This window comes from Eschrichtius robustus, chromosome 2 (assembly GCF_028021215.1).
Source record: "Eschrichtius robustus isolate mEscRob2 chromosome 2, mEscRob2.pri, whole genome shotgun sequence".
Lineage (NCBI taxonomy): Eukaryota > Metazoa > Chordata > Mammalia > Artiodactyla > Eschrichtiidae > Eschrichtius > Eschrichtius robustus.
In genome coordinates this window covers 94564690-94591080 of record NC_090825.1, presented here as the reverse complement: position 1 = coordinate 94591080, position 26391 = coordinate 94564690, and the positions used below count along the sequence as shown (strand labels likewise).

At 41.1% G+C, this 26391-nt stretch overlaps 2 protein-coding genes across 3 annotated transcripts in view; both read left to right on the top strand.

Moving 5' to 3' along the window:
• Nucleotides 1-26391, top strand: part of FEM1C (fem-1 homolog C) — a 49584-nt gene that overhangs the window by 1289 nt on the left and 21904 nt on the right. For both annotated transcript variants that reach the window (XM_068535744.1, XM_068535745.1), the window contains one exon: nt 170-327. The gene's annotated coding sequence lies outside the window, so the exon portion shown is untranslated. The remainder of the gene's footprint in view (nt 1-169; nt 328-26391) is intronic.
• On the top strand, nt 21774-22094 carry LOC137759474 (large ribosomal subunit protein eL39-like). Its single transcript, XM_068535746.1, has one exon. The coding sequence runs from the start codon at nt 21796-21798 to the stop codon at nt 21949-21951; it is 156 nt and encodes a 51-aa protein (XP_068391847.1). The 5' UTR covers nt 21774-21795; the 3' UTR covers nt 21952-22094.

The following is a 26391-nucleotide window of genomic DNA, read 5'->3' as shown; positions in this document are numbered from 1 at the left end:
CAAGGGATTAAGCATAGTGCAAAGTAACAACTAGGTGAGTTGGCACAGAGCATTGAACTATTAGATGAGCTGCTGGGTCAATCATTAATTGCTCTCCATGTCCATTCTAAAACTTGCATTAAAGGATTATAGGCATCCTCATGAAGAGGCTTTTGTCTTTTTAAATTAGAATAACGGACAACTGACCATCAAGAATGCACCTGGAGCTCCACTTTCCACCACGTGAGGATACTAGGAGAAGTCATCAGTCTGCGACCTTGGAAGAGGGCCCTCACCTGAACTTGACCATGCCGGCACCCAGATCTCAAACTTCCAGCCTCCAGAATGGTGAGAAATACATTTCTGTTGTTTATGAGCAAAAATAAGAACACACCTGTAGTTAGACAAGGTAGGTTTTTATTACTCACTGCAGAGAGGGAGAACATACATCATGGGGAATGATGGAGCATTTCAGTAAAAGGATATTAGAAAGAATGTATTACAGGATTGGGGCTTTGGTTAGTTAATTTAGGGGAGGCTCTAAGGAGGTGGGGGTTTTGTTCCAGATCAGAGGCTGTAAGAAAGCAGGAGCAATTCTATGACTGAGCATCAATAAATCTTATCTATAGAGAGAGGAGATTAGATGGAGGATAGAGTTGTAACTGGCTAATAAGTAGCAATCAATCATCTTGGCCAAATAAGGAGATGTTTGGCATTTTGCAGGTAACACAATGCCTTTGTTGCCGTCTGTGCTTAGACAAAATTATGAAGGGACATTATTTGATCTCATTTTATTATGGTCTTAGAGTAACCTTGCCCGAAGTTGATGTTCTGTGAGATGATTCATGTCTAACAGGAGAATGACATGGCCTCGCTGTGAGTATAAGGCAAGTTTTTAGATGTCAGGGGCTGTCATTTTTGGTTTTTTCTCAATTCAAAATGCAACAGTGTTAGACGCACACACGCTTTTCTATATGTAATGCTGTATTTTGAAATCCAGAACCAAAAACAATACGGAGATGGTACTTTAACATAAAGGGAGCAAAATACTGTTGTTGCTATTAATGGTCCATGTTGGGAAAATTCTGTAATTCTTTTTGGCTGCTGTAAGGAAGTTAGACTAGGAATACCCCAAAAATAGCAGGAAAATACTTCCTCAGAAGGGGTGTAGTCTCAGACTGGCCACATCTTCCTTCATCCTAAGACAAAAGATAGAAAAGGAATTTCTACTTTATGTTTTATTCATTCACATTTATTTTTTGGCAATCAAATCCCAGCTATCATTCTTATTTTTCTTTTAAATGTGGTACTTACTTTTTTTTTTTTTAAATATTTATTTATTTATTTGCCCCAGATCTTAGTTGCAGCAGGCGTGCTTCCTTAGTTGTGGCTCACGGGCTCCTTAGTTGAGGCTCACCAGATCCTTAGTTGCGGCTCGAGGGCTCCTTAGTTGCGGCTCACCTGCTCCTTAGTTGTGGCTCACTGGCTGCTTAGCTGTGGCATGCGAACTCTTAGTTGTGGCATGCATGTGGGATCTAGTTCCCTGACCAGGGATCGAACCCAGGCCCCCTGCACTGGGAGTACAGAGTCTTAACCACTGTGCCACCAGGAAAGTCCCTGGTGTTTACTTTTAAAAAGACCTTTGTCCTTGGTTTCTCCCTTTCTATCTATTCTTGTTTATATATTTAACAAATGGTTACAAAAGACCATGATAATGATAATAACTTGTTAAGCAATGTACAGGAAATTGTATTATAAGTAAAGATGAGCTTCAGTTGATGTGTTCCAGTTCTAGAAATATTTTAATGCCATGTGGCCAGTTACAAACTGAAAATAAACCATGAAGACATAGGGGTAGGAATAATGATAAAAGCTGCAGTTAGATTCTGGATTAAAAGTTGGAAAATACAGGGAAAAGTCAAGGAGACACTTAATGAAAGCATTTTAGTAAGTGTCATTTCTGAAAAAAATAAAAGTAAATAGTGCTTGGATGATAAAGAGAATAGATGTTCAGCTACTGCCCCAAAATAAGCACAAAACTCTCTCTCACAGGCAGCACTCCTAATATACGTGATTTTTAACTTAGACAGGATTTTCTTATTTTGTTTACATTGCAAAAACAATTTTCTTCATTCAGAAAAACTGTTTAAACACTCGTATTCTAAGATCTTGTTCATGTGAGAGATCTCGAGGGTGAGGATTAGCTGCAAGCTTTCTCATTGCTTTGTTTTCCTTCTTTTGTGCCTGGCAATAGTATGTTACTGATTGTTTTTTCCCCTTCTCTTCTGGAATATATTTAATTCAGATTTGTTTCCACAATAATAATTTATAATCTATTAGAAACCTGTCTTGAATTAATATGCATACATGCAGCTCAGCAATAATCTGCTTTATGATATACCCGAGATGAAAAGGGAAATGAACAGCATTTGACTGTTGCTGCCCTTCCACATGTCCTGACAGAGAGGATCTAGTGTGAAAATAGAGGAAGCTGGCTAATGAGGGAAGAGGAAGCTAGGCTAGTGGTTTGGTTCTACGGCTCTCAAGATGCTTGTCAGTGGAAGGTAAGAGTGAAGACACCATTGCTGGGCTTCTCAGACTTCACTGTGCATCAGAATGACCAGAGGGTGTGTTAAAACATCAGTTGCTGAGCCTTACACCCAAAAGTTTCTGTTTCCTTAGGTCTCAGGTAGGGCTGGAGAAATTGCAATTCCAGTGAATTCCCAGGTGATGCTGATACTGCTGATACAGGAACCACATTTTATTATATTTTAAAAATTTGTTTTATTGAAGTATAGTTGATTTACAATGTTGTGTTAATTTCTGCTGTGCAACGAAGTGATTCAGTTTTATATATATATGTATATATACGTATATATATATACTCTTTTTCATATTCTTTTCCATTATGGTTTATCACAGGATACTGAATATAGTTCCCCTGTGCTATACAGTAGGACCTTGTTGTTTATCCATTCTATATAAAACAGCAGTTTGCATCTGCTAATCCCAAACTCCCAATCCATCCCTCCCCTATCCTCCGTACCCCTTGGCAGCCATAAGTCTGTTCTCTATGTCCGTGAGTCTGTTTCTGTTTCATAGATAAGTTCCTTTGTGTCATATTTTAGGTTCCACATATAAGTGATATCATACAGTATTTGTCTTTCTCTTTCTGACTTCCTTCACTCAGTATGATCATCTCTAGGTCCATCCATGTTGCTGCAAATGGCATTATTTCATTCTTTTTTGTGGCTAATATTCCATTTTATATATTATATGTATCACATCTTTATCCATTCCTCTGTCGATGGACATTTAGGTGGCTTCCATGTCTTGGCTATGGTGAATAGTGCTGCTATGAACATCGGGGTGCATGTATCTTTTTGAATTACAGTTTTGTCTGGATATATGCTCAGGAGTGGGATTGCTGGATCATACGGCAGTTCTATTTTTAGTTTTTTGAGGAACCGCCATACTGCTTTCCATAGCGGCTGCACCAATTTACTTTCCCACCAACAGTGTAGGAGGGAGGAACCACATTTTAAAAAACCTTGACTTTTCTTGATAAATTTCTATCTGTTGAACCCCCAGCTGTGTGGGTTATAGGTTCCTCCTTTCCCATCTAACCTTTCAACACGCTGAGATAAGTTGGGGGTGACCTAATCTCACGTCCCCTCTTGTTGCTAGCTTCTGTTTCCTGGACCTCTTGTCTAGAGCCTGAGGCTTGGCGTCTTCTTAGGCTGGATCCTGACTAGTTTGGCAGGTTCTTTGCTCATGTCCCTGACCCTTTGTTTCTCTAGTATCTTAGCCTGGACTCTGGACCCTTGAAGCATCTTCTCTTGGCCTTCCCTCCAGACTGCCTCCCACACCCACGTGGCTGACGGTGCCTGACAGCCTTTGTCTGTCTGCATCAGCCATTCTTGGCCTGCCTTGTTCTGTTATCACCTAAGTCCCTTGTGGAACTTACAGAACTCTGATTTCACTCAGTTCCATTGCTGTGATGACCGTAATGAATTAGAGTTCCCCTGGGAATTCGAAGGACACAGAACTGTGTGATTTGATTGAGTTTGAAAGCAGGAGTATGTGGTTGTTAGCTGTTGTCATCATAGCTAATAGGACAATGAGAAATTGATGGTATGAATAATAATTGACTTCAATTATAGAAAGGCATACTTAACATTGTACATAGTCAATACATACTGAGAAATTGTGTTCGTTTTCTCTTGCTGTGCGGTAAATTACCACAAACTTAGTGTCTTCAAGTAACACCCATTTATTAGCTGACCGTTCTGTCTGTCAGAAGTCTGGAAAGCAGAGCTAGTCCACTTCTGGGAGCTGCACAGAGCTGAAATCAAAATGTCAACTGGCTGAATTCTCCTCTGGAGACTTGACCAAGGAAGAACCTGCTTCCAAGTTCATATGGGTTATTGGCAGAAGTCAGTTCCTTGTGGTTATAGGACAGGGGTCCTCCTTTTCTTGCTGACTGTCAGCCAGGGACCACTCTCCACTCCCAGAGGCCACTTGCATTCCTCTTCACAGGCTCTTTTTTTTTTAACATCTTCATTGGAATATAATTGCTTTACATTGTTGTGTTAGCTTCTGCTATATAACAAAGTGAATCAGTTATACGTATACATATATCCCCATATCCCCTCCCTCTTCCCTCTCCCTCCCACCCTCCCTATCCCACCCCTCTAGGTGTTCACCAAGCACAGAGCTGATCTCCCTGTGCTATGCGGCTGCTTCCTACTAGCTATCTGTTTTACATTTGGTAGAGTATATATGTCAATGCCACTGTCTCCCTTCATCCCAGCTTATCCTTCCCCCTCCCCATGTCCTCAGGTCCATTCTCTTCATCTGTGTCTTTATTGCTGTCCTGCCCCTAGGTTCTTCAGGACCTTTTTTTTTTTTTTTTTTTTAGATTCCATATATATGTGTTAGCATACGGTATTTGGTTTTCTCTTTCTGACTTACTTCACTCTGTATGACAGACTCTAGGCCCATCCACCTCACGACAAATAACTCAATTTAGTTTCTTATTATGGCTGAGTAATATTCCATTGTATATATGTGCCACATCTTCTTTATCCATTCATCTGTCAATGGACACTTAGGTTGCTTCCATGTCCTGGCTATTGTAAATAGAGCTGCAGTGAACATTGTGGTACATGACTCTTTTTGAATTATGGTTTTCTCAGGGTATATGCCCAGTAGTGGGATTGCTGGGTCATATGGTAGTTCTATTTTTAGTTTTTTAAGGAACCTCCATACTGTTCTCCATAGTGGCTGTATCAATTTACATTCCCACCAACAGTGCAAGAGGGTTCCCTTCTCTCCACACCCTCTCCAGCATTTGTTGTTTGTAGATTTTATGATGATGCCCATTCTAACTGGTGTGAGGTGATACCTCATTGTAGTTTTGATTTGCATTTCTCTAATAATTAGTGATGTTGAGCAGCTTTTCATGTGCCTCTTGGCCATCTGTATGTCTTCTTTGGAGAAATGTCTATTTAGGTCTTCTGCCCATTTTTTGATTGGGTTGTTTGTTTTTTTGTTGTTGAGTTGTATGAGCTATTTATATATATTGGAAATTAAGCCCTTGTCAGTTGTGTCATTTGCAAATATTTTCTCCCATTCTGTAGTTTGTCTTTTCATTTTGTTTATGGTTTCCTTTGCTGTGCAAAAGCTTGTAAGTTTGATTAGGTCCCATTTGTTTATTTTTGGTTTTATTTCTATTGTCCTGGGAGACTGACCTAAGAAAGATTTTTCTTGTTTCTTGAGGTAGGATTGTATTGCTATAAACTTCCCTCTTAGAACTGCTTTTGCTGCATCCCATAGGTTTTGGGTCATCGTGTTTTCATTGTCATTTGTTTCTAGGTATTTTTTGATTTCCCCTTTGATTTCAGTGATCTCTTGGGTATTTAGTAGCGTATTGTTTACCCTCCATGTGTTTGTATTTTTACAGTTTTTTTCCTGTAATTGATATCTAGTCTCATAGCATTGTGGTCGGAAAAGATACTTGATACAATTTCAGTTTCCTTAAATTTACCAAGGCTTGATTTGTGACCCAAGATATGATCTATCCTGGAGAATGTTCCATGAGCACTTAAGAAGAAAGTGTATTCTGTTGTTTTTTGGATGGAATGTCCTATATATATCAATTAAGTCCATCTTGTTTAGTGTATCATTTAAAGCTTGTGTTTCCTTATTTATTTTCATTTTGGATGATCTGTCCATTGGTGAAAGTGGGGTGTTAAAGTCCCCTACTATGATTGTGTTACTGTTGATTTCCTCTTTTATAGCTGTTAGCATTTGCCTTACGTATTGAGATGCTCCTATGTTGGGTGCATAAATATTTACATTTGTTATATCTTCTTCTTGGTTTGATCCCTAGATCATTATGTAGTGTCCTTCTTTGTCTCTTGTAGTAGTCTTTGTTTTAAAGTCCATTTTGTCTGATATGAGAATTGCTACTCCAGCTTTCTTTTGATTTCCATTTGCATGGAATATCTTTTTCTCCATCCCCTCACTTTCAGTCTGTATGTGTCCCTAGGTCTGAAGTGGGTCTCTTGTAGACAGCATATATACGGGTCTTGTTTCTGTATCCATTCAGCCAGTCTATGTCTTTTGGTTGGAGCATTTAATCCATTTACATTTAAGGTAGTTATCGATATGTATGTTCCTATTACCATTTTCTTAATTGTTTTGGGTTTGTTATTGTAGGTGTTTTCCTTCTCTTGTGTTTCCTGCCTAGAGAAGTTCCTTTAGCATTTGTTGTAAAGCTGGTTTGGTGGTGCTGAATTCTCTTAGCTTTTGCTTGTCTGTAAAGGTTTTAATTTCTCCACTGAATCTGAATGAGATCCGTGCTGGGTAGAGTAATCTTGGTTGTAGGTTTTTCCCTTTCATCACTTTAAATATGTCCTGCCACTCCCTTCTGGCTTGCAGAGTTTCTGCTGAAAGATCAGCTGTTAACCTTATGGAGATTCCCTTGTATGCTATTTGTTGTTTTTCCCTTGCTGCTTTTAATATTTGTTCTTTGTATTTAATTTTTAATAGTTTGATTAATATGTGTCTTGGTGTGTTTCTCCTTGGATTTATCCTGTATGGGACTCTCTGTGCTTCCTGGACTTGATTAACTATTTCCTTTCCCATATTAGGGAAGTTTTCAACTACAATCACTTCAAATATTTTCTCAGTCCCTTTCTTTTTCTCTTCTTCTTCTGGGACCCTTATAATTCAAATGTTGGTGTGTTTAATGTTGTCCCAGAGGTCTCTGAGACTGTCCTCAATTCTTTTTCATTCTTTTTTCTCTATTCTGCTCTGCAGTAGTTATTTCCACTATTTTATCTTCCGGGTCACTCCTCCGATCTTCTGCCTCAGTTATTCTGCTATTGATTCCTTCTAGAGAATTTTTGATTTCATCTATTGTGTTGTTCATCACGGTTTGTTTGCTCTTTAGTTCTTCTAGGTCCTTGTTAAAAGTTTCTTGTGTTTTCTCCATTCTATTTCCAAGATTTTGGATCATCTTTACTATCATTACTCTGAATTCTTTTCCAGGTAGACTGCCTATTTCCTCTTCATTTGTTTCATCTGGTGGGTTTTTACCTTGCTCCTTCATCTGCTGTGTGTTTCTCTGTCTTCTCATTTTGCTTAACTTCCTGCATTTGGGGTCTCCTTTTCGCAGCCTGCAGGTTCATAGTTCCTGTTGTTTTTGGTGTCTGCCCCCAGTGGGTAAGTTTGGTTCAGTGGGTTGTGTAGGCTTCCTGGTGGAGGGGACTGGTGCCTGTGTTCTGGTGGATGAAGCTGGATCTTGTCTTTCTGGTGGGCAGGACTGTGTCTGGTGGTGTGTTTTGGGGTGTCTGTGACCTTATTATGATTTTAGGCAACCTCTCTGGTAATGGGTGGTGTTGTGTTCTTGTCTTGCTAGTTGTTTGGCATAGGGTGTCCAGCACTGTAGCTTGCTGGTCGTTGAGTGGAGCTGGGTCTTAGTGTTGAGATGGAGATCTCTGGGAGAGCTTTCGCTGTTTGATTACGTGGAGCTGGGAGGTCTCTGGTGGACCAATGTCCTGAACTCGGCTCTCCCACCTCAGAGGCACAGGCCTGACACCCAGCCAGAGCACCAAGACCCTGTCAGCCACACGGCTTTTGGGAAGTCTGAGGTCTTCTGCCAGCATGCAGTAGGTGTTCTGTAGGAGTTGTTCCACATGTAGATGTATTTCTGATGTATTTGTGGGGAGGAAGGTGATCTCCACATCTTACTCCTCCACCATCTTGAAGGTCTCCCTTCACCGGCTCTCTTCAAACATCGCAGCAGCAGAATTTTTCAAGGCTGACAGGAGAATCTCCAGTCATCCATTGAATCCTGTCATGCTCTGAGTCTCTCTGACTTCTGTCAGCCAGAGGAAACTCTCTGCTTTTGTGCAGCTCATGTAATTACATGATTAGGCCCAGCTGAGTAATCTCCCTTTTGACATTTAACATAACATAATCATGGGAATGATATCTCATCACATCCACACTGAAAGGGGAGAGAATTTGGTTATATATATAAGACTGAAAGACATTGGGGTAGAACTCCGACTACTGCAATCTACCCTGTCACCCTCAATGGTCCACATCTGTTCCATATGCAAGATACATGCACCTCCTCCAAAGGTTCCTAAGGGCCTTATCCCTTTCCAGCATCAGTTCAAAGTCCAAAATCCCATCTAAATATCATCAGCTCAAAAGCCCAAAATACCATCATCTAAATCTGGTGCTGATGAGGCTCCTGGGTGTAATTCATTTGGAGCACAATCCTCTCTATCTGTGGGCCTGTAGAACTACAGAGACAAGTTATTTGTCCCCACACTCCCAACAAACAAAGGTGGGACAGGCATGATAACTGTTATAGGCATTTCACTCAAGAAGGGTGTAAATGGAAGGCACAAAGGAGTTATCAGTTCAAAGCAGTTTTGACATCCAGCTGGACCAACTCATTAGGTTTGAAAGCCTGAGAATAATTCTGCTTGACTCTTTGCTTTACTCTCTTGGCTCTTGGTTCTGGCCTCTGACTGAGGGTCACTGAGTACCATTCTTAGACTAATGCTACTGTAACAATGATTTGATTTTTTGTGTAGACTGCATTTCAAGTATCTTGAGGAATTCATGGCTGATACATGGGGATACATGATATGTTAGTAAGCATAACCCAAATGTTTATTTATTTTATTTTATTTTATTTATTTATTTTTATTTATTTATTTTTGGCTGTACTGGGTCTTCGTTGCTGCATGCAGGCTTCCTCTAGTTGTGGCAAGCAGGGGCTACTCTTCGTTGCAGTGTGTGGGCTTCTCACTGCGGTGGTTTCTCTTATTGCGGAGCACAGGCTCTAGGCGCATGGGCTTTGGTAGATGTGGCACGTGGGCTTAGTAGTTGTGGCTCACGGGCTTAGTTGCTCTGCGGCAGGTGGGATCTTCCCAGACCAGGGCTCGACCCCATGTCCCCTGCATTGGCAGGTGGATTCTTAACCACTGTGCCACCAGGTAAGTCCCCAAATGTTTATGAAGTGAATAAAATGGCACCCCAATTTTTAAGCACAATGATATTAACCACCCTATGTTAGATTATGAGTCATTTCCCAAGCAGTGAGCTCATACTCATAAGATGATGACTTCTAGGAGTAAGGAGCGTCTACTAGGAATGGTCATCTGATAGACAATTATCTCAGTGATGAAATATGAGGAAATCAAAGAACTGAGAAAAAAAAAAGTTTACAATAAATGCTTTAAACAAAGCCTACTAGCATTTCCTTAAGCCAAGTTTTCTCTAAAATAGTCAAATGTCACCAATAAGAAAAAGCCAACCAAATGTCATGTAATTGGGTAGTCAAATAGTTAATATAAAATAAGAGCTCCCTAAGACCTAATATAGGCCCAGTGTCCAGCACATGGGTGACTCTTTGGGGTTATTTTGGCAGTGGCATTTAAATCATACAACCTCAGAGACCTCTTCCACACAAGGCTGTCCTGAGTATGACCCTTAGACAAAGTCATGAGAAGGCTGATATGGGCAAAAGAGAGAAAAGATCTTTAGTCTAATGATTTGTAGCAGACAGAGGCAAGGTGAGGAAGAAGTTATAGTGATAATGTAGACAGTTTCATTCTTCACATGTTAAAACAATGGTCCAAGCCCACTGTGAGCACAGAATGTTCTTTGAGGCGTTTTTCAAGTTGCAGTTGTAGATTTGGGCCAATACAGTCATCATTTCTTGTCTAGTCTCTCCTGTGAACAAGGGCAAGTATTACAGTGGGTTATTGTTATAATTACTACAGTGAGAGGGTTGTGTGAAAACTCAGTTTGTAGTGGGAGAATCAGACACACTTAGCAAGCACAGATAGAACAAGAACTCTGGGTTCTGGCCTACTAGATAATCTAATGAACACCGTTTATTGAGTGCCTCCTGTGTGTAAAACACCGTGTTATGTGTTTTACAAATGTCTCATTTAGTTCTCAAAGCAATCCTTAGGCAGTAGGAACTTTGACCCCATTTTATAGTTGTAGAAACTGGGGCTCTGAGACAGGTTGCTATTTGCCCAAGGACACACAATTAGTCAGTGATGGTTGCCTCTGTAGCACTCTGCATACTTTTCTCACAGCTTGCCCATTAAATTGAAATTACCTGTTTGAGTGTCTGTTGCCCACACCAGACTATAAAGTCACAAGGAGAGGGATTCTATCTTATTTCGAACCTAGTGCAGGCAATACATGTGTGTTGAACTGAATCGGTGGCCTCTAAAACCTGTGCTCGTATCTGGCATGATGTGCTAACTTCCTAAGCTTAGTAGCCGTGAAACATTATAAAAATGTGGCAGGGACATTATTAGGGCCTGGAGACAGAGAGAGTGCAGAGTTTTAGCATTAGAAGACCTTCTAGAAAGGACCTATGTCCTCTTCAGAAGAATTCATTCTCAAAATTCTTCATTCATGCAAATTCTTTTTGATAAGAAACTAACTCCATGGATACCACATAGAAAATTGTTGTAGAAATTCTCTTCCCCTAATTTCCTCCCCCGTGCCCCCTCCCAGAGCACAAAGAATAATAACAGAAGTTGGACAAATAGTTTTTTGCATGTTTTCTGTGTTCCTGTCGCTGTGTTCTCTGCACAGATTTGGTGAATGGGTAACAAAGCACAGAATAGGTCAAATACCTCTACCATGATGTCTGCCATCTGGCTCCTAGGCCCTTTTTACCTTGTGGGTGAAGTGACCTGGGCAAAAAATGTTCCGGATGTACACTGACCACCAACCAAGGCCTGACATCTAGGCCCTGCACTAGCGTGGACACTCCATGGAGGCCTATCACAAAGGGCAAGTTTCAGAGAGTGGAATTTCCTGGGTGTGGTATTTACTCAAAGAAGCCAGAAACAGCAAAAGGAAAGGGGTAAGTGCAAACCATAATCCGTATGAGCCAGCCACAGGTGTTCCAGTGGGACATGGTCACATGTCAGATCTGCAGGGCAAATCAGTCTGCAAATGGGCAGTAAATCCAGAAGCAGGAGTCCTGGAGGAGCCAGGAGTGGTGAGAAGGTGGATGGGAAGCAATTAAGGGATGCAAATCGTGAGCAGGACCCAGGTGGAGGCGTGCTCTCATGGGTGTTTCCCCAGTGGTGGAGGGACAGGCCTGCTAGCTAAAGGCTGTGGGACAGGTCCCAGAGAGGCAGAGTCCTTATAGGAGCCAACTATAAAGCAGAAGCTCAGCCCCAGGACCCAGAGACCCAGGGGGCCAGGAGGGCGGCAACTTGGAAAGCAAACACCCATTACTGAGGAAGTACATGGCAGAGGCATGTAGCACCATTGTTCAGAACTTGAGTTCTGGAGTCAGATTGTCTGGATACCAATTCCACCTGCTGCTGACTGACCATGTGATTTTGCTTGAGTTACTCAACCTCTCAATCCCTCTGTTTCTCCATCTGTGTAATAGTACTCACTGTGTTTGTTATAAAACTTCAATAAAGCAACAATCCTAAAGCTTTTTTGCACAGCCCCTTACACACAGACACACTAAATAAAGGCTTAGTGTATTGTCAGTAGCAGCAAATTATAGTACTAATTATCAACAAAGGAAACTGAGGAACAAATTGGAAACCCATGGTCAGCACTTGAACCCTCAGTGCTAGCTTTCAAGGGCCGCGCTTTGCATAAGATGCTCCAGATGCCTGGAACCACTTCTCCCTCCTCTACCACTGGCTACAGCTTCCATCTCCTTCAGGTCTCAGCTCACATATACCTACCCCCAGGTCAGAGGCTCCTGCTTTTCTGATGAGTAGACTAAGAACATTTGGATTTGTCTGCTCTGTATCTGGTTTGGTCTGGGAACTAGGGCAGAGTCTTCCTGCCCAAGGTCCAACTTGGTACTGGCATAGACTTAGACTCAGAGATAAGTTACATTATTGTAACTAAGGGACCCAGGCTGGTGATTTTATGAAAAATCACACTGTGGATGTTACTGTTTGTTGTGAGTTCAGACGAGGCAGAACTCTAACAGGTAGGGCTCTTCTGAGCAGGAAAAATATGGGATTCTAGCACTGAAACCTACTGAATAGATGCACTGGACTAGAGTTTGGATGTGTGCTTGTTGTTTTTTGAGAGGGAGGTAGAACATGGACAAATTGCTGTTTTTACTCACTGATCCAGAAGGCAGACCTTGAAATCTAAGCAAAAGGCTTGTTCTCAGGGTAGCTTCTTGGCTATGGAGCCAGTGACTTAACCAGACAGTTTTCAGCATCGTGTCCAGCTTGCTCTCAGTAAAAGTGGAAGTTGATTTTTACTTGGCACCCTTTAGGCTAGCAGAAGCTGGACCTGGCTCTGCCCCATTTGTTCAGATTCGCGTTCTACCTGAGGAAAGTTATATGGCCACGCCATCAAGTTCAAATTATTTTATGTGGCTTCCTAAGATGCTCCACGACCTGACTCCTCCATAACTCCTTGCCTTCATCTCTCACCAGTCCCTGTTGCAGGTTGGTTCCCAGCCATATGGAACTTCTATCAGCTCTTCAGCAGCCAGGCTGTCTCTTGCCTCTGAGTGTTTCCACTCTGCCTGAAATTTCCTTCGTTACCACTTCTTCATCTGTGAAAACTCCAACTCACCCCGCAGACTTCTGCTTAATCATCACTGCCTCTGGTGGGCCCCCTTCCACTGCAGCCTGTCTCCCCAGCCCAAATTAGGTGCTTCCAATGCTCCAGGAGGACACATGAGACATGACCTTGCTCACATACACTGTGCTCCCAGGCTCATTACTGGGCATAGCACAGAGTCACCAAAAAATAGGTGTTGAAAGAATGAGTGACTGGGGCTTCCCTGGTGGCGCAGTGGTTAAGAATCTGCCTGCCAATGCGGGGGACACTGGTACGATCCCAAGTCCGGGAAGATCCCACATGCCGCAGAGCAACTAAGCCTGTGCGCCACAGCTACTGAGCCTGCGCTCTAGAGCCTGTGATCCACAACTACTGAAGCCCGCATGCCACAACTACTGAAGCCCGCGCGCCTAGAGCCCATGCTCCGCAACAAGAGAAGCCACCGCAATGAGAAGCCCGTGCACCGCAACAAAGAGTAACCCCTGCTCGCCACAACTCGAGAAAGCCTGCACACAACAACGAAGACCCAATGAAGCCAAAAATAAATAAGTTAAAAAAAATAAATAAAAAAAAAAAGAATGAGTGACTGAGTGAATCAGTGAATGAATGGATGGACAAAATATGCCTGTCCTCCGCAAATGACCAACAGAGGGCTGTTTTGAATAGGGACCTAGAAGGCGAGGGATGCTTTTGGTGTTCTTGGATTGGGTATGGTAGAATAAGGAATTGAAACCTGTCCCAAGGCATGGGAAAACACTTAAGTAAAATAATAAAATAAATAAAATAGTAAATTGACTTAGCCAAAATAAAATAAATCATGGTCAACTGATTGATTGTACTGAGCCTCAATAGAATGGATGCACAGCAGTACTCAGCTTCAAGGACACAGCTGCCAGCCTGCTCCTGAGGATTGCATCTATGTTTCTCAAGGGGAGGACCTTATGTCTGTAACACAGATCTACCACCAATGTGAGTCTTCAGACAGTTTCTCAGGGGCGCTCCACAAGAGTACTGAACTTACAAAACTGATGCTAAGGGCCTTGTCCCCTTCTGACTAGGAATCATAACTCAAGATTGGATTGTAAGTATGGTGGGCTACTCTGGCCTTACGGGGCAGGAAGAGAGGCTGAGACTTAGCATGAGACCTACCTACTAGCGTGGGACTGGCTTTGAAGAACCAATTTAGCTGTGGAGAATAATGCCTGTAGAAGAACCAGACAGGAGCCACTATTACCAAGAAATAGCTCGGCCTCAGTCACAACTGGGGCAGCGACTTGCAAGGGGGTTTCCAATCAGAAGTATTGAAAGGTTGAAGGTGTGTTGAGTGGTTTTAGCAAGAAAGAGTCAAAGTGACAGGGTCCTCACCATCAGGGTTGAGTTCAGGGCTGGGGCAGGCCCCAAACATGGTGGGTCTGCCAGTTGGTGGCAGGAAAAAGAAGACAGAAACAGGTAGGATTGGGGACAGGGAAAGTGATTCTGCTGTGGCACTGGCCTCTGCAGAGAGGGTTGGCAGTAGAACACGCTGGGCCCACGTAGAAAGGACCTAAAGGGGAAGTGGGAGGCACAGAATCAGTGGACACAGTCACTATCTGCACAGGAAGTCAGAAGGAAAGGAAGTGAGGTGGAGCTGAACGTAGGGCAGAATCACCTTCCAGAATTCTACACCAGGACATAGTGGATTCCACTGGGAGGGCTGATGGCATGAAGTTCCTAGGACTGTAAATACCAGGGAGGTGTTGAAGGAGCTCTGGAATTTGGGGTCATCACCTTGGCAGAGGTAGAATCATCAGTAATGATTTATCCCAACCGATGGAGCAAAAAGGTCCTTTAAGCTGAGCATCCAAGGAGGTGGCTGGGAGCTCCTGAGTGGGGAAGGTGGGCATGAAAGAAGGCAGCTTTGAAGTAAGAGTCTGGAACTGATGCAGGATGTGAAAACACCAAAGAAGTGAGGGTTGTGAAAGCAAAATTCATTTCCTGGGCTCTGTGAGAAGTAAGGCACTAGAAGATCATTTGGGTGTTTAGGGCCTGGCCAACAGGGACTTTGGAGTGGTGTCTGAGGCACTGTTCCCAGGGCTGGGAGAGAGGGCAGGAGTGCCCTAGACTCAGGTTGTGTGGCAACAGGGGACCTAGGGGGACTACTGGGTTAGAAGCCATCTGATTCCTCCCTCTCCAATAAAGTGTGGCTCCTAAGACTTGGGTGGGGTCTCATATGCTTGAAACTGACAAGAACTGGCCTGTCTGATATCAGTCTGGGTGATGACAGAGAACTCAACAATGGGGTTCTTCACCTAGGGTGGCGCTCATCGGGCAGTAAACCAGGTTGGAAAATTCCCCAATAAGCCATTCTCGAAACACTGCTGGGGTAATCCATCAGCCATAAAGCCATATCCTTGGGCCAGGGCTAAAGAATTCTATAGCAGTTTTGGGTTTTCTGCCCAATGGGTCCTACTGAGAAGACACTGCTGTAATTGGAGGAAACATGGCTGGGAGCCACACCTGTGATGTCACCTGTTTATTTTATTTTTTATTTTTATTTTTTCTGAATTTTCTGGTTAAGAAAAGATTCCTTTTTATTTTTCTTATCAGTTATCTATTTTATACATATTAGTGTATACATGTCAATCCCAATCTCCCAATTCATCCCACTACCACCACCCACCACACACACTTTCCCCCCTTGGTGTCCATACGTTTGTTCTCTACATCTGTGCCTGTGTTTCTGCCTTGCAAACCGGTTCATCTGTACCATTTTTCTAGATTCTACATATATGCGTTAATATACGATATTTGTTTTTCTCTTTCTGACTTACTTCACTCTGCATGACAGTCTCTTGTTTCATCCATGTGTCTACAAATGACCCAATTTCATTCCTTTTTATGGCTGAGTAATATTCCATTGTATATATATATACAACATTTTCTTTATCCATTCGTCTGTCGATGGGCATTTAGGTTGCTTCCCTGACCTGGCTATTGTAAATAGTGCTGCAGTGAACATTGGGGTGCATGTGTCTTTTTGAATTATGGTTTTCTCTGGGTATATGCCCAGTAGTGGGATTGCTGGGTCATATGGTAGTTCTATTTTTAGTTTTTTAAGGAACCTCCATATTGTTCTCCATAGGGGCTGTATCAGTTTACATTCCCACCAACAGTGCAAGAGGGTTCCCTTTTCTCCACACCCTCTCCAACATTTGTTTGTAGACTTTCTGATGATGCCCATTCTAACCAGTGTGAGGTGATACCTCATTGTAGTTTTCATTTGCATTTCTCTAATAATTAGGGATGTTGAGCAGCTTTTCATGTGCCTCTTGGCCATCTGTATGTCTTCTTTGGAGAAATGTCTATTTAGGTTTTCTGCCCATTTTTGGATTGGGTTGTTTGTTTTTTTAATATTGAGCTTCATGAGCTAGTTGTATATTTTGGAGATTAATCCTTTGTCCATTGATTTGTTTGCAGATATTTTCTCCTATTCTGAGGGTTGTCTTTTCGTCCTGTTTATAGTTTCCTTTGTTGTGCAAAAGCTTTTAAGTTTCATTAGGTCCCATTTGTTTATTTTTGTTTTTGTTTCCATTACTCTAGGAGGTCAGTCAAAAAAGATCTTGCTGTGATTTACATCAAAGAGTGTTCTTCCTATGTTTTCCTCTAAGAGTTTTATAGTGTATGGTGTTAGGGAGTGTTCTAATTTCATTCTTTTACATGTAGCTGTCCAGTTTTCCCAGCACCATTAATTGAAGACACTGTCTTTTCTCCATTGTATATCCTTGCCTCCTTTGTCATAGATTAGTTGACCTTAGGTGCATGGGTTTATCTCTGGCCTTTCTATCCTGTTCCATTGATCTATATTTCTGTTTCTGTGCCAGTACCATACTGTCTTGATTACTGTAACTTTGTAGTATAGTCTGAAGTAAGGGCGCCTGATTCCTCCAGCTCTGTTTTTTTCCCTCAAGATTGCTTTGGCTGTTCCAGGTTTTTTCTGCTTCTGTACAAATTTTAAGACTTTTTGTTCTAGTTCTCTAAAAAATGCCATTGGTAATTTGATAGGGATTGCATTGAATCTGTGGATTGCTTTGGGTAGTGTAGTCATTTTCACAATATTGATTCTTCCAGTCCAAGAACATGGTATATCTCTCTGTCTGTTTGTGTTATCTTTGATTTCTTTCATCAGTGTCTTATAGTTTTCTGAGTACAGGTCTTTTACCTCCTTAGGTAGGTTTATTCCTAGGTATTTTATTCTTTTTTTTTTGCAGTGGTGAATGAGATTGTTTCCTTAATTTCTCTTTCTGATCTTTTGTTCTTAGTGTATAGGAATGCAAGAGATTTCTGTGCTTTAATTTTGTATCCTGCAACTTTACGAAATTCACTGATTAGCTCTAGTAGTTTTCTGGTGACATCATTAGGATTTTCTATGTATAGTGTAACATGTCATCTGCAAATAGTGACAGTTTGACTTCTTCTTTTCCAATTTGTATTCCTTTTATTTCTTTTTCTTCTCTGATTGCCGAGGCTAGGACTTCCAAAACTATGTTGAATAATAGCGGTGAGAGTGGACATCCTTGTCTTGTTCCTGATCTTAGAGGAAATGCTTTCAGTTTTTCACCATTGAGAATGATGTTTGCTGTGGGTTTGTCATATATGGCCTTTATTATGTTGAGGTAGGTTCCCTCTTTGCCCACTTTCTGGAGAGTTTTTATCAGAAATGGGTGTTGAATTTTGTCAGAAGCTTTTTCTGCATCTATTGAGATGATCATATTGTTTTTCTTCTTCAATTTGTTAATATGGTGTATCACATTGATTGATTTGCATATATTGAAGAATCCTTGCATCCCTGGGATAAATCCCACTTGATCATGGTGTATGATCCTTTTAATGTGTTGTTGGATTCTGTTTGCTAGTATTTTGTTGAGGATTTTTGCGTCTATTTTCATCAGTGATATTGGTCTGTAATTTTCTTTTTTTATAGTATCTTTGTCTGGTTTTGGTATCAGGGTGACGGTGGCCTCATAGAATGAGTTTGGGAGTGTTCCTTCCTCTGCAATTTTTTGGAAGAGTTTGAGAAGGATGGGTGTTAGCTCTTCTCTAAATGTTTGATAGAATTCACCTGTGAAGCCATCTGGTCCTGGACTTCTGTTTGTTGGAAGATTTTTAATCACAGTTTCAATTTCATTACTGGTGATTGGTCTGTTCACGTTTTCTATTTCTTCCTGGTTCAGTCTTGGAAGGCTAAACCTTTCTAAGAATTTGTCCATTTCTTCCAGGTTGTCCATTTTATTGGCATAGAGTTGCTTGTAGTAGTCTTTTATGATGCTTGTATTTCTGCAGTGTCCATTGTAACTTCTCCCTTTCATTTCTAATTTTATTGATTTGAGTCCTCGCCCTCTTTTTCTTGATGAGTCTGGCTAAAGGCTTATCAGTTTTGTTTATCTTCTCAAAGAACCAGCTTTTAGTTTCATTGATCTTTGCTGTTGTTTTCTTTGTTTCTATTTCATTTATTTCTGCTCTGATCTTTATGATTTCTTTCCTTTTACTAACTTTGGGTTTTGTTTGTTCTTCTTTCTCTAGGTCCTTTAGGTGTAAGGTTAGATTGTTTATTTGAGTTTTTTCTTGTTTCTTGAGGTAGGATTGTATTGCTATAAACTTCCCTCTTAGAACTGCTTTTGCTGCCTCCCATAGGCTTTAAATCGTCGTGTTTTCTTTGTCATTTGTCTTTAGGTATTTTCTGATTTCCTCTTTAACTTCTTCAGTGATCTCTTAGTTATTTAGTAACGTATTGTTTAGCCTCCATGTGTTTGGGTTTCATTTTTTTCCCTGTAATTTATTTCTAATCTCATAGTGTTGTGGTAAGAAAAGATGCTTGATATGATTTCAATTTTCTTAAATTTACCAAGGCTTGATTTGTTACCCAGGATGTGATCTATCCTGGAGAATGTTTCGTGTGCACTTGAGAAGAAGGGTAATCTGCTGTTTTCAGATGGAATGTCCTATAAATATCAATTAAATCTATCTGGTCTATGGTGTCATTTAAAGCTTGTATTTCCTTATTAATTTTCTGTCTGGATGATCTGTCCATTGGTGTAAGTGAGGTGTTGAAGTTCCCCACTATTATTGTGTTAATATCGATTTCTTCTTTTATAGCTGTTAGCATTTGCCTTATATATTAAGGTGCTCCTGTTGGGTGCATATATATTTATAATTGTTATATCTTCTTCTTGGATTGATCCCTTGATCATTACGTAGTGTCCTTCTTTGTCTCTTGTAACATTCCTTATTTTAAAGTCTATTTTATCTGATATGAGTATTGCTACTCCAGCTTTCTTTTAATTTCCATTTGCATGGAATATCTTTTTCCATCCCCTCACTTTCAGTCTATATGTGTCCCTAGGTCTGAAGTGGGTCTCTTGTAGACAACATATATATGGGTCTTGTTTTTGTATCCATTCAGCAAGCCTGTGTCTTTTGGTTGGAGCATTTAATCCATTCACGTTTAAGGTAATTATCGATATGTATGTTTCTATTACCATTTTCTTAATTGTTTTGGGTTTGTTTTTGTAGGTCCTTTTCTTCTCTTCTGTTTCCAACTTAAAGAAGCTCCTTTAGCATTTGTCTTAGAGCTGGTTTGGTGGTGGTGAATTCTGTTAGGTTTTGCTTGTCTGTAAAGCTTTTGATTTCTCTGTCGAATCTAAATGAGATACTTGCCTGTTAGAGTAATCTTGGTTGTAGGTTCTACCCTTTCATCACTGTAAATATATCGTGCCACTCCCTTCTGGCTTGTAGAGTTTCTGTTGAGAAATCAGCTGTTAACCTTATGGGAGTTCCCTTGTATGTTATTTGTCGTTCTTCCCTTGTTGCTTTTAATAGTTTTTCTTTGTCTTTAATTTTTGGCAATTTGATTACTATGTGCCTCGGCATGTTTCTCCTTGGGTTTATCCTGCCTGGGACTCTCTGCACTTCCTGGACTTGGGTGGCTATTTCCTTTCCCATGTTAGGGAAGTTTTCAACTATAATCTCTTCAAATATTTTCTCAGGTCCTTTCTCTCTGTCTTCTCCTTCTGGGACCCCTATCATACAAATGTTGTTGCGTTTAATGTTGTCCCAGAGGTCTCTTAGGCTGTATTCATTTCTTTTCATCCTTTTTTCTTTATTCTGTTCCGTGGTAGTGAATTCCACCATTCTGTCTTCCAGGTCACTTATCCGTTCTTCTGCCTCAGTTATTCTGCTATTGATTCCTTCTAGTGTATTTTTCATTTCAGTTATTGTATTGTTCATCTCTGTTCTTTAATTCTTCTAAGCCTTTATTAAACATTCCTTGCATCTTCTCCATCTTTGCCTCCATTTTTTTCCTGAGGTCGTGGGTCATCTTCACTATCATTATTCTGAATTCTTTTTTGGAAGGTTGCCTTTCTCTCCTTCATTTAGTTGATTTTCTAGGGTTTTATCTTGTTCCTTCATCTGGTACATAGTCCTCTGCCTTTTTTATTTTGTCTATTTTTCTGTGAGTGTGGTTTTCGTTCCACAGTCTGCAGGATTGTCATTCTTCTTGCTTCTGCTCTTTGCCTTCTAGTGGATGAGGCTATCTAAGAGGCTGTGCAGGCTTCCTGATAGGAGGGACTGGTGGTGGGTAGAGCTGGGTGTTGCTCTGGTGGGCAGAGCTCAGTAAAACTTTAATCTGCTTTTCTGCTGATGGGTGGGTGTGAGTTCCCTCCCTGTTGTTTTTTTGGCCTGAGGCGACCCAGCACTGGAGGCTACAGGCTCTTTGGTGGGGCTAATGGTTGGACTCCGGGAGGGCTCATGCCAAGGAGTACTTCCCAGAACTTCTGCTGCCAGTGTCCTTGTCCCTGAGGTGAGCCACAGCTACCCCCCGCCTCTGCAGGGGACCCTCCAACACTAGCAGGTACGTCTGGTTCAGTCTCCTATGGGGTCACTGCACCTTTCCCCTGGGTCCTGATGCACACACCACTTTGTGTGTGCCCTCCAAGAGTGGAGTCTTTGTTACCCTCAGTCCTGTCTAAGTCCTGCAATCAAATCCCACTAGCCTTCAAAGTCTGATTCTCTGGGAATTCCTCCTCCCATTGCCGGATCCCCAGGTTGGGAAGCCTAACGTGGGGCTCAGAACCTTCACTCCAGTGGGTGGACTTCTGTGGTATAAGTGTTCTCCAGTTTGTGAGTCACCCACCCAGCGCTTATGGCATTTGATTTTATTGTGATTGTGCCCCTCCTACCGTCTCATTGCAGCTTCTCCTTTGTCTTTGGATGCGGGGTATCTTTTTTGGTGAGTTCCAGTGTCTTCCTGTCTATGATTGTTCAGCAGTTAGTTGTGATTCCGGTGCTATCACAAGAGGGAGTGAGCGCACACCCTTCTACTCTGCCATCTTGAACCAATCTCCATCACCTTCTCTTTAGAAAGTTGGATGACAAGGACTTATAAGACTGGTTCTCAAGCTTTATGGGCATAAGAATGATTTCTAGGATTTGTTTAAAATGCAGACTCTTGTGCTTCACATTAAAACTTAGTGAATCTGAATTTCTGAGAGTGTGTCCCAGAAATCCTCAGTTTAAACAAGTTTCCTAAGTGATTCTTATTCCTGAGGTTTGTGGGCCACATTATAAGAAATAATAATGTAGTTCTAAACACGTCCTTCCGCTCGATTCCTCCTCTTTTTCTCTTGTCCGCCATCCTATGTGCGGTTAGATTTGCTCCTCTCCATGTCTTCTCACAAGACTTTCAGGATCAAGCGATTCCCGGCCAAGAAACAAAAGCAGAACCGTCCCATTCCCCAATGGATTCGAATGAAAACTGGTAATAAAATCAGGTACAACTCTAAGAGAAGACATTGGAGAAGAACCAAGCTGGGTCTATAAGGAGCCTCACATATGAAGTGGCACACATAATCAGAACGTCACTAGTGTCTGGAACAGCTGCCTGTGTTGGATGCTCTCTCCTCTTTTCTTGATCTTTTCTCACCACTGCTCACTGTGTAGCTCAGTAATAAACATGTGAACCTTTTGTTGGAAAAAAAAAAAAAGAAACAATAATGTAGAGGCTCATTCTGCTGCAGCAAGTGGAGATGGATTTTTCATCTTATGGGGATTGGGTGAAATCTGGCCCGATTCTGTTCATTCGTGATGGCCTAGATGTGGTTGTAAGGAGTTTGGAGGAGATGTGGTCATCGGACTGTGTTATAACTGATAAAGATGAGATAAGATGGATAGGTGTCGATCCTGGGTAATTTCTCGACTCGTCAGGCTGACTGGGACTGAGGCTAAGGAATTACTGGTGAGATTGAAGCTATTCCTGGTTAATTGGATGGACATCCACACAGACATGGGCCACTAGTCAGGGGCAGGGACAGAAGCTGGAGCAGGAAGGACTCAGACTGAAGCTGCAGCCAAGGTCATCAACACATAGGGATCATTTCCATCTGCTCTTCATGTGCTGACAGGAGTCTGCTGCTGACAGTGGCCTCATATCTGGGGTGACTCTGGCTTCCTTCATCTGTCCCACACCTGGGAGTCTCTTTTCAGCTATATAAAAAAAAAAAAAAATCCTGAGAAGAGATTCCCTGCTCTGAGTTACCAACTACACCCTTATCTCTCCAAGAAACTTGGGCTTCTGTGCCAGAACTGCTAAACAATACTTGGGTGGGGTGGGTTGGGATGTGAGAGGGGAGACGACCAGTGAGTGGAAGCTGATTCTTAAGAATTTTCAGAATCTTTCTCATCCATTGCTCCTGGAAAGCTAGAGTCAGAGCCCTGACAAGTTCAGGAAAAGAGATAACAAAGAAAGAAACAGATACTTTTACAACGACACAAGATTTCTAGCTTGTGATAGTGTGACAGCATCATACCGAAGAGGGAGACTGTGCCCAGAGAAAACTCTCAGAATTTGGTGGCCGAGTTGCTGCCACCTCATCTTATGTTGTTCAGGGAAGTAAAGGGAGGCTAGACCAAAATACACAAGGGGGATCTGGAAATCTCTCAGATCAAAGAATTCTGCCCTGTATACTTCTACAATTTTAAGATTCATTTGAGCTTACAAGTTTCCTTTTCAAAATGCTAGTACCCCAAGGATGTATTCTTGCTTGAAGTAGGTTACTTTCACCAGGCTGCACTCCTCCAAAAGCCTCTAGGAGAACAGTTGCACTGAGAGATAGTAAATTCTGGTTGAGCTGCAGAAACAGGAAATTGTGAATTATGATGCACTTTGAGGGAGGGGAGTGGAGACTTTGTACATTCAGAAGGTCGCCTAGTTTTCCACTCTGTACCTGGGTGGGAAGTGGGGAAGAAAGAAAGGAAGGGCCACCTCTTGTGTTTTTTCAGCTCCTTTTTCTCGATGGGGCTTCTGCTCTCTCCCATTGCCTTTTGGCTCGGTGTCCTTCCACTAATCCTTGAAGATCCAGTTTAAACATCACCTCCTTTCCAGGCTTGCCCAAGGAGAGTTAGTGGCTCTATCCTTTGAGCTCTCACAATTGTTTATATATATATTTCACTTTGATCTGTTTATTGCTACATTTCTCCCACAGACCATGCATTCCTTGAAAGCAGGGGTCATATCCATTTAGCATCTAATACAGTACACAATAGGATTCAGTAACTATTGACATGATGAATGAATTTATGAAAAACTACTTTGGCGAAACAAATGATCAGTGTTAATAAAATAGATTTCTTTTATAAGAAAGGCATTTCTAAATAGCTTGGGAAGCATACACATTGCTATACTATTTTTGTGTTATAGTCATTAAAGTAGGTTCCTTTCACACTTTTCTAAATTAAACCAATGCTCAGTTAGTTACTAAAAACAAGAAGTATTTTTTCATTCATCCTATCCTTTCCTGAAACTAGACGAAGTTAACAAAGTTTACCAAAACTGTGCAAGCAGAATCTTTCATGGAGGTTTCTGGTTTAAGCAGAGACCAGCAAGAATGAAACATTTGAAAAATCCCTGGAAGGAAAACTTAAGAAGGAATAGTTTACTAATTATAGGAGATTATATGGACCCCCAAAAAAATCACAAGGTGGTCAGGCAAATTTGGGAAATTTTGATGTACTATTTTCCACATACCAAAGTAGCAAGAATTTTAAAAATATAGTATCTAGTGGGTACAAGTTTCGGCGAATTCAGCACACTCTCTTGCCACTAGCGTAGCAGATTGGCCTAACTCTTTGGGAAAGTGATACACTATGTATGAGAAGCCAGAAAGATGTTCCATAATCCAACTCCTGGAAATTTATCCCAAAGCAATACGTGAAAAGAAGAAAACTTAGACCACTTGAAAATGTTTGTTGTTCTAGTAATAAGGGCGCCCCGTCTCTGCTAGTCCAGTTCCTTCCCACCACCCTTTCAGGTATGGGGTAGTGTCCCCTCTGGGCTTACAGAGTCTTGGGGGCCTTGCAGGGAGGTGCCCTCCTAGGGACTTGTAGTGCCTTGGGTCTCAGGCAAGGCCAATGAATCAGAGCTGTGGATGCAGTGACACAAGGCTTCCCCTCAGAGGTAGACTGGGTGTTTGCCTTGGCTCCTCAAAGTGGTTTGTCTTTTGCCTGCCATCCCCTGGGCACTTAACAGAAGGGGTTATTCAGAGGCTCCCTCTGGTCCTTTCCCCCTTTTCTACCTCTCTAGTTCTCACCTGTACCACCTGCAGACTCCTTGACCTTGAGTCCATGGTTCTTCTTGTTATATCCCCCAAAATATTCTGAGGCTTTCAGGACCACAGTAATTGCTGATTAAACCAGAGTCCAAAGCCTTAGCAACCAAACCAATCCAAATCGAACCAAGCAAGCCAAACAAAAAGCTTTTCCTTCCCAATCATAAAAGGTGCCCTAGGAGATGGGTGTTTAGAAACACAATGTAAGATCTTTCAGCAAAACAGAAAACGGAATTTTAGTAGAGTTTCTATTTAAGAAAATAAAAAACTAAAAACAAAGATTGGAAGAACAAATACTGCCAAAATCTTTAGAAATGGAGACAACCTCCAATAGGAGGTTAATGAGTAAATCAGTAGTCTTCAAATATTTTTGTTCACATACATGAAATATGATTTACCCTCTTGCATATTTCTAGGTTAACATCTAAAATTTTTTCGTCACAAGTTTAAGCAGTTGCAAAGGATACAATTTCCTGCATACTGTAAAAATGACATTTGAAACTAGAATAGTCACTCTTTTAAATGAATCCAATGAAATCTAAATACCATAGCAATTATGCCTATTATCAGCTATTTACAAAATATATGAACAAGCTCTTCTTTACCTGCAGTATATTTTTTGTAATTTATTTTTCTTTTCACACTTATAGCTCCATTCCACTTTCCCATCACTCAGGATCATATCCTAGTTTAATGTATTTTTATGTTTGAATGTATTTTATTGATCATCCTATTATATTTATCTGTGATGAAAATATAAATATATTTAATTTTAAAATTTCCTATGACTGAAAGACTATGTGCTAAAACATTTTCTTCTAGATTAAGATATTATTATATTTATTAGTAATGATCAGGTATTCAAAACAATGCAAAATATATTACAAATGTTTATAATTACTAAACATGTAATTTTTTACAATTAGTGCATGCATTTGTTGTTAAATACTACATCTTACAAGAATGAGACAGAGTTAAGCATCAATGTTTTTCTCAGTTTTTCATTTTTACAAATTCTAAGAAAATGTTTTTACATTAATAAGTATATGGGGCTGTAAGAAGTGTTGTCACATCAATTCACTCAATTCTTTGAACTCCTTCCAATTTATAAACTCACTTAGTGATCTTGAGGTCATACTTTGTTGAAAGCAATTATTTGGAAATCACCTGGCTTGCAATAGAATTTGTTATCTAGTCATTAGAAGTATACTGTCTCTGTACAGTCCAATATTTTAAATTGATAAAGAACTGACAAAGGTTGCCTGAGGCTTTATACCCTGGAACATTGCACCATTTTAAGATTCTCAGTGAGTGAAAGTTATGGCCTTTCTTTTTGCAATTTGGGAAATATATGGCTATTGTAAAAGAGTTGGGAAATGAAACAGGGAGATGCCGTACTGCAGTCCTTTACCAGCAGATCAGTTTTAGAAAATGACACAGATGCAAGCTGAAGATTCAGAAACTGGTGGCCTTAAAACTAAGTGTGCACCTACCCCTTGAAAATCCCCTGGGGGATGCTCCTGTCTGGTTGAAGACCACTGATGTAAATATTTACATCATCTTATTGAATTTGATAAGAGAGATAGGTCAGCTCACATTAGGCCTTGGTTGGGAAACTGTACTCTGGTGTTTACACCTTGGGAGTATAGAACTAGTG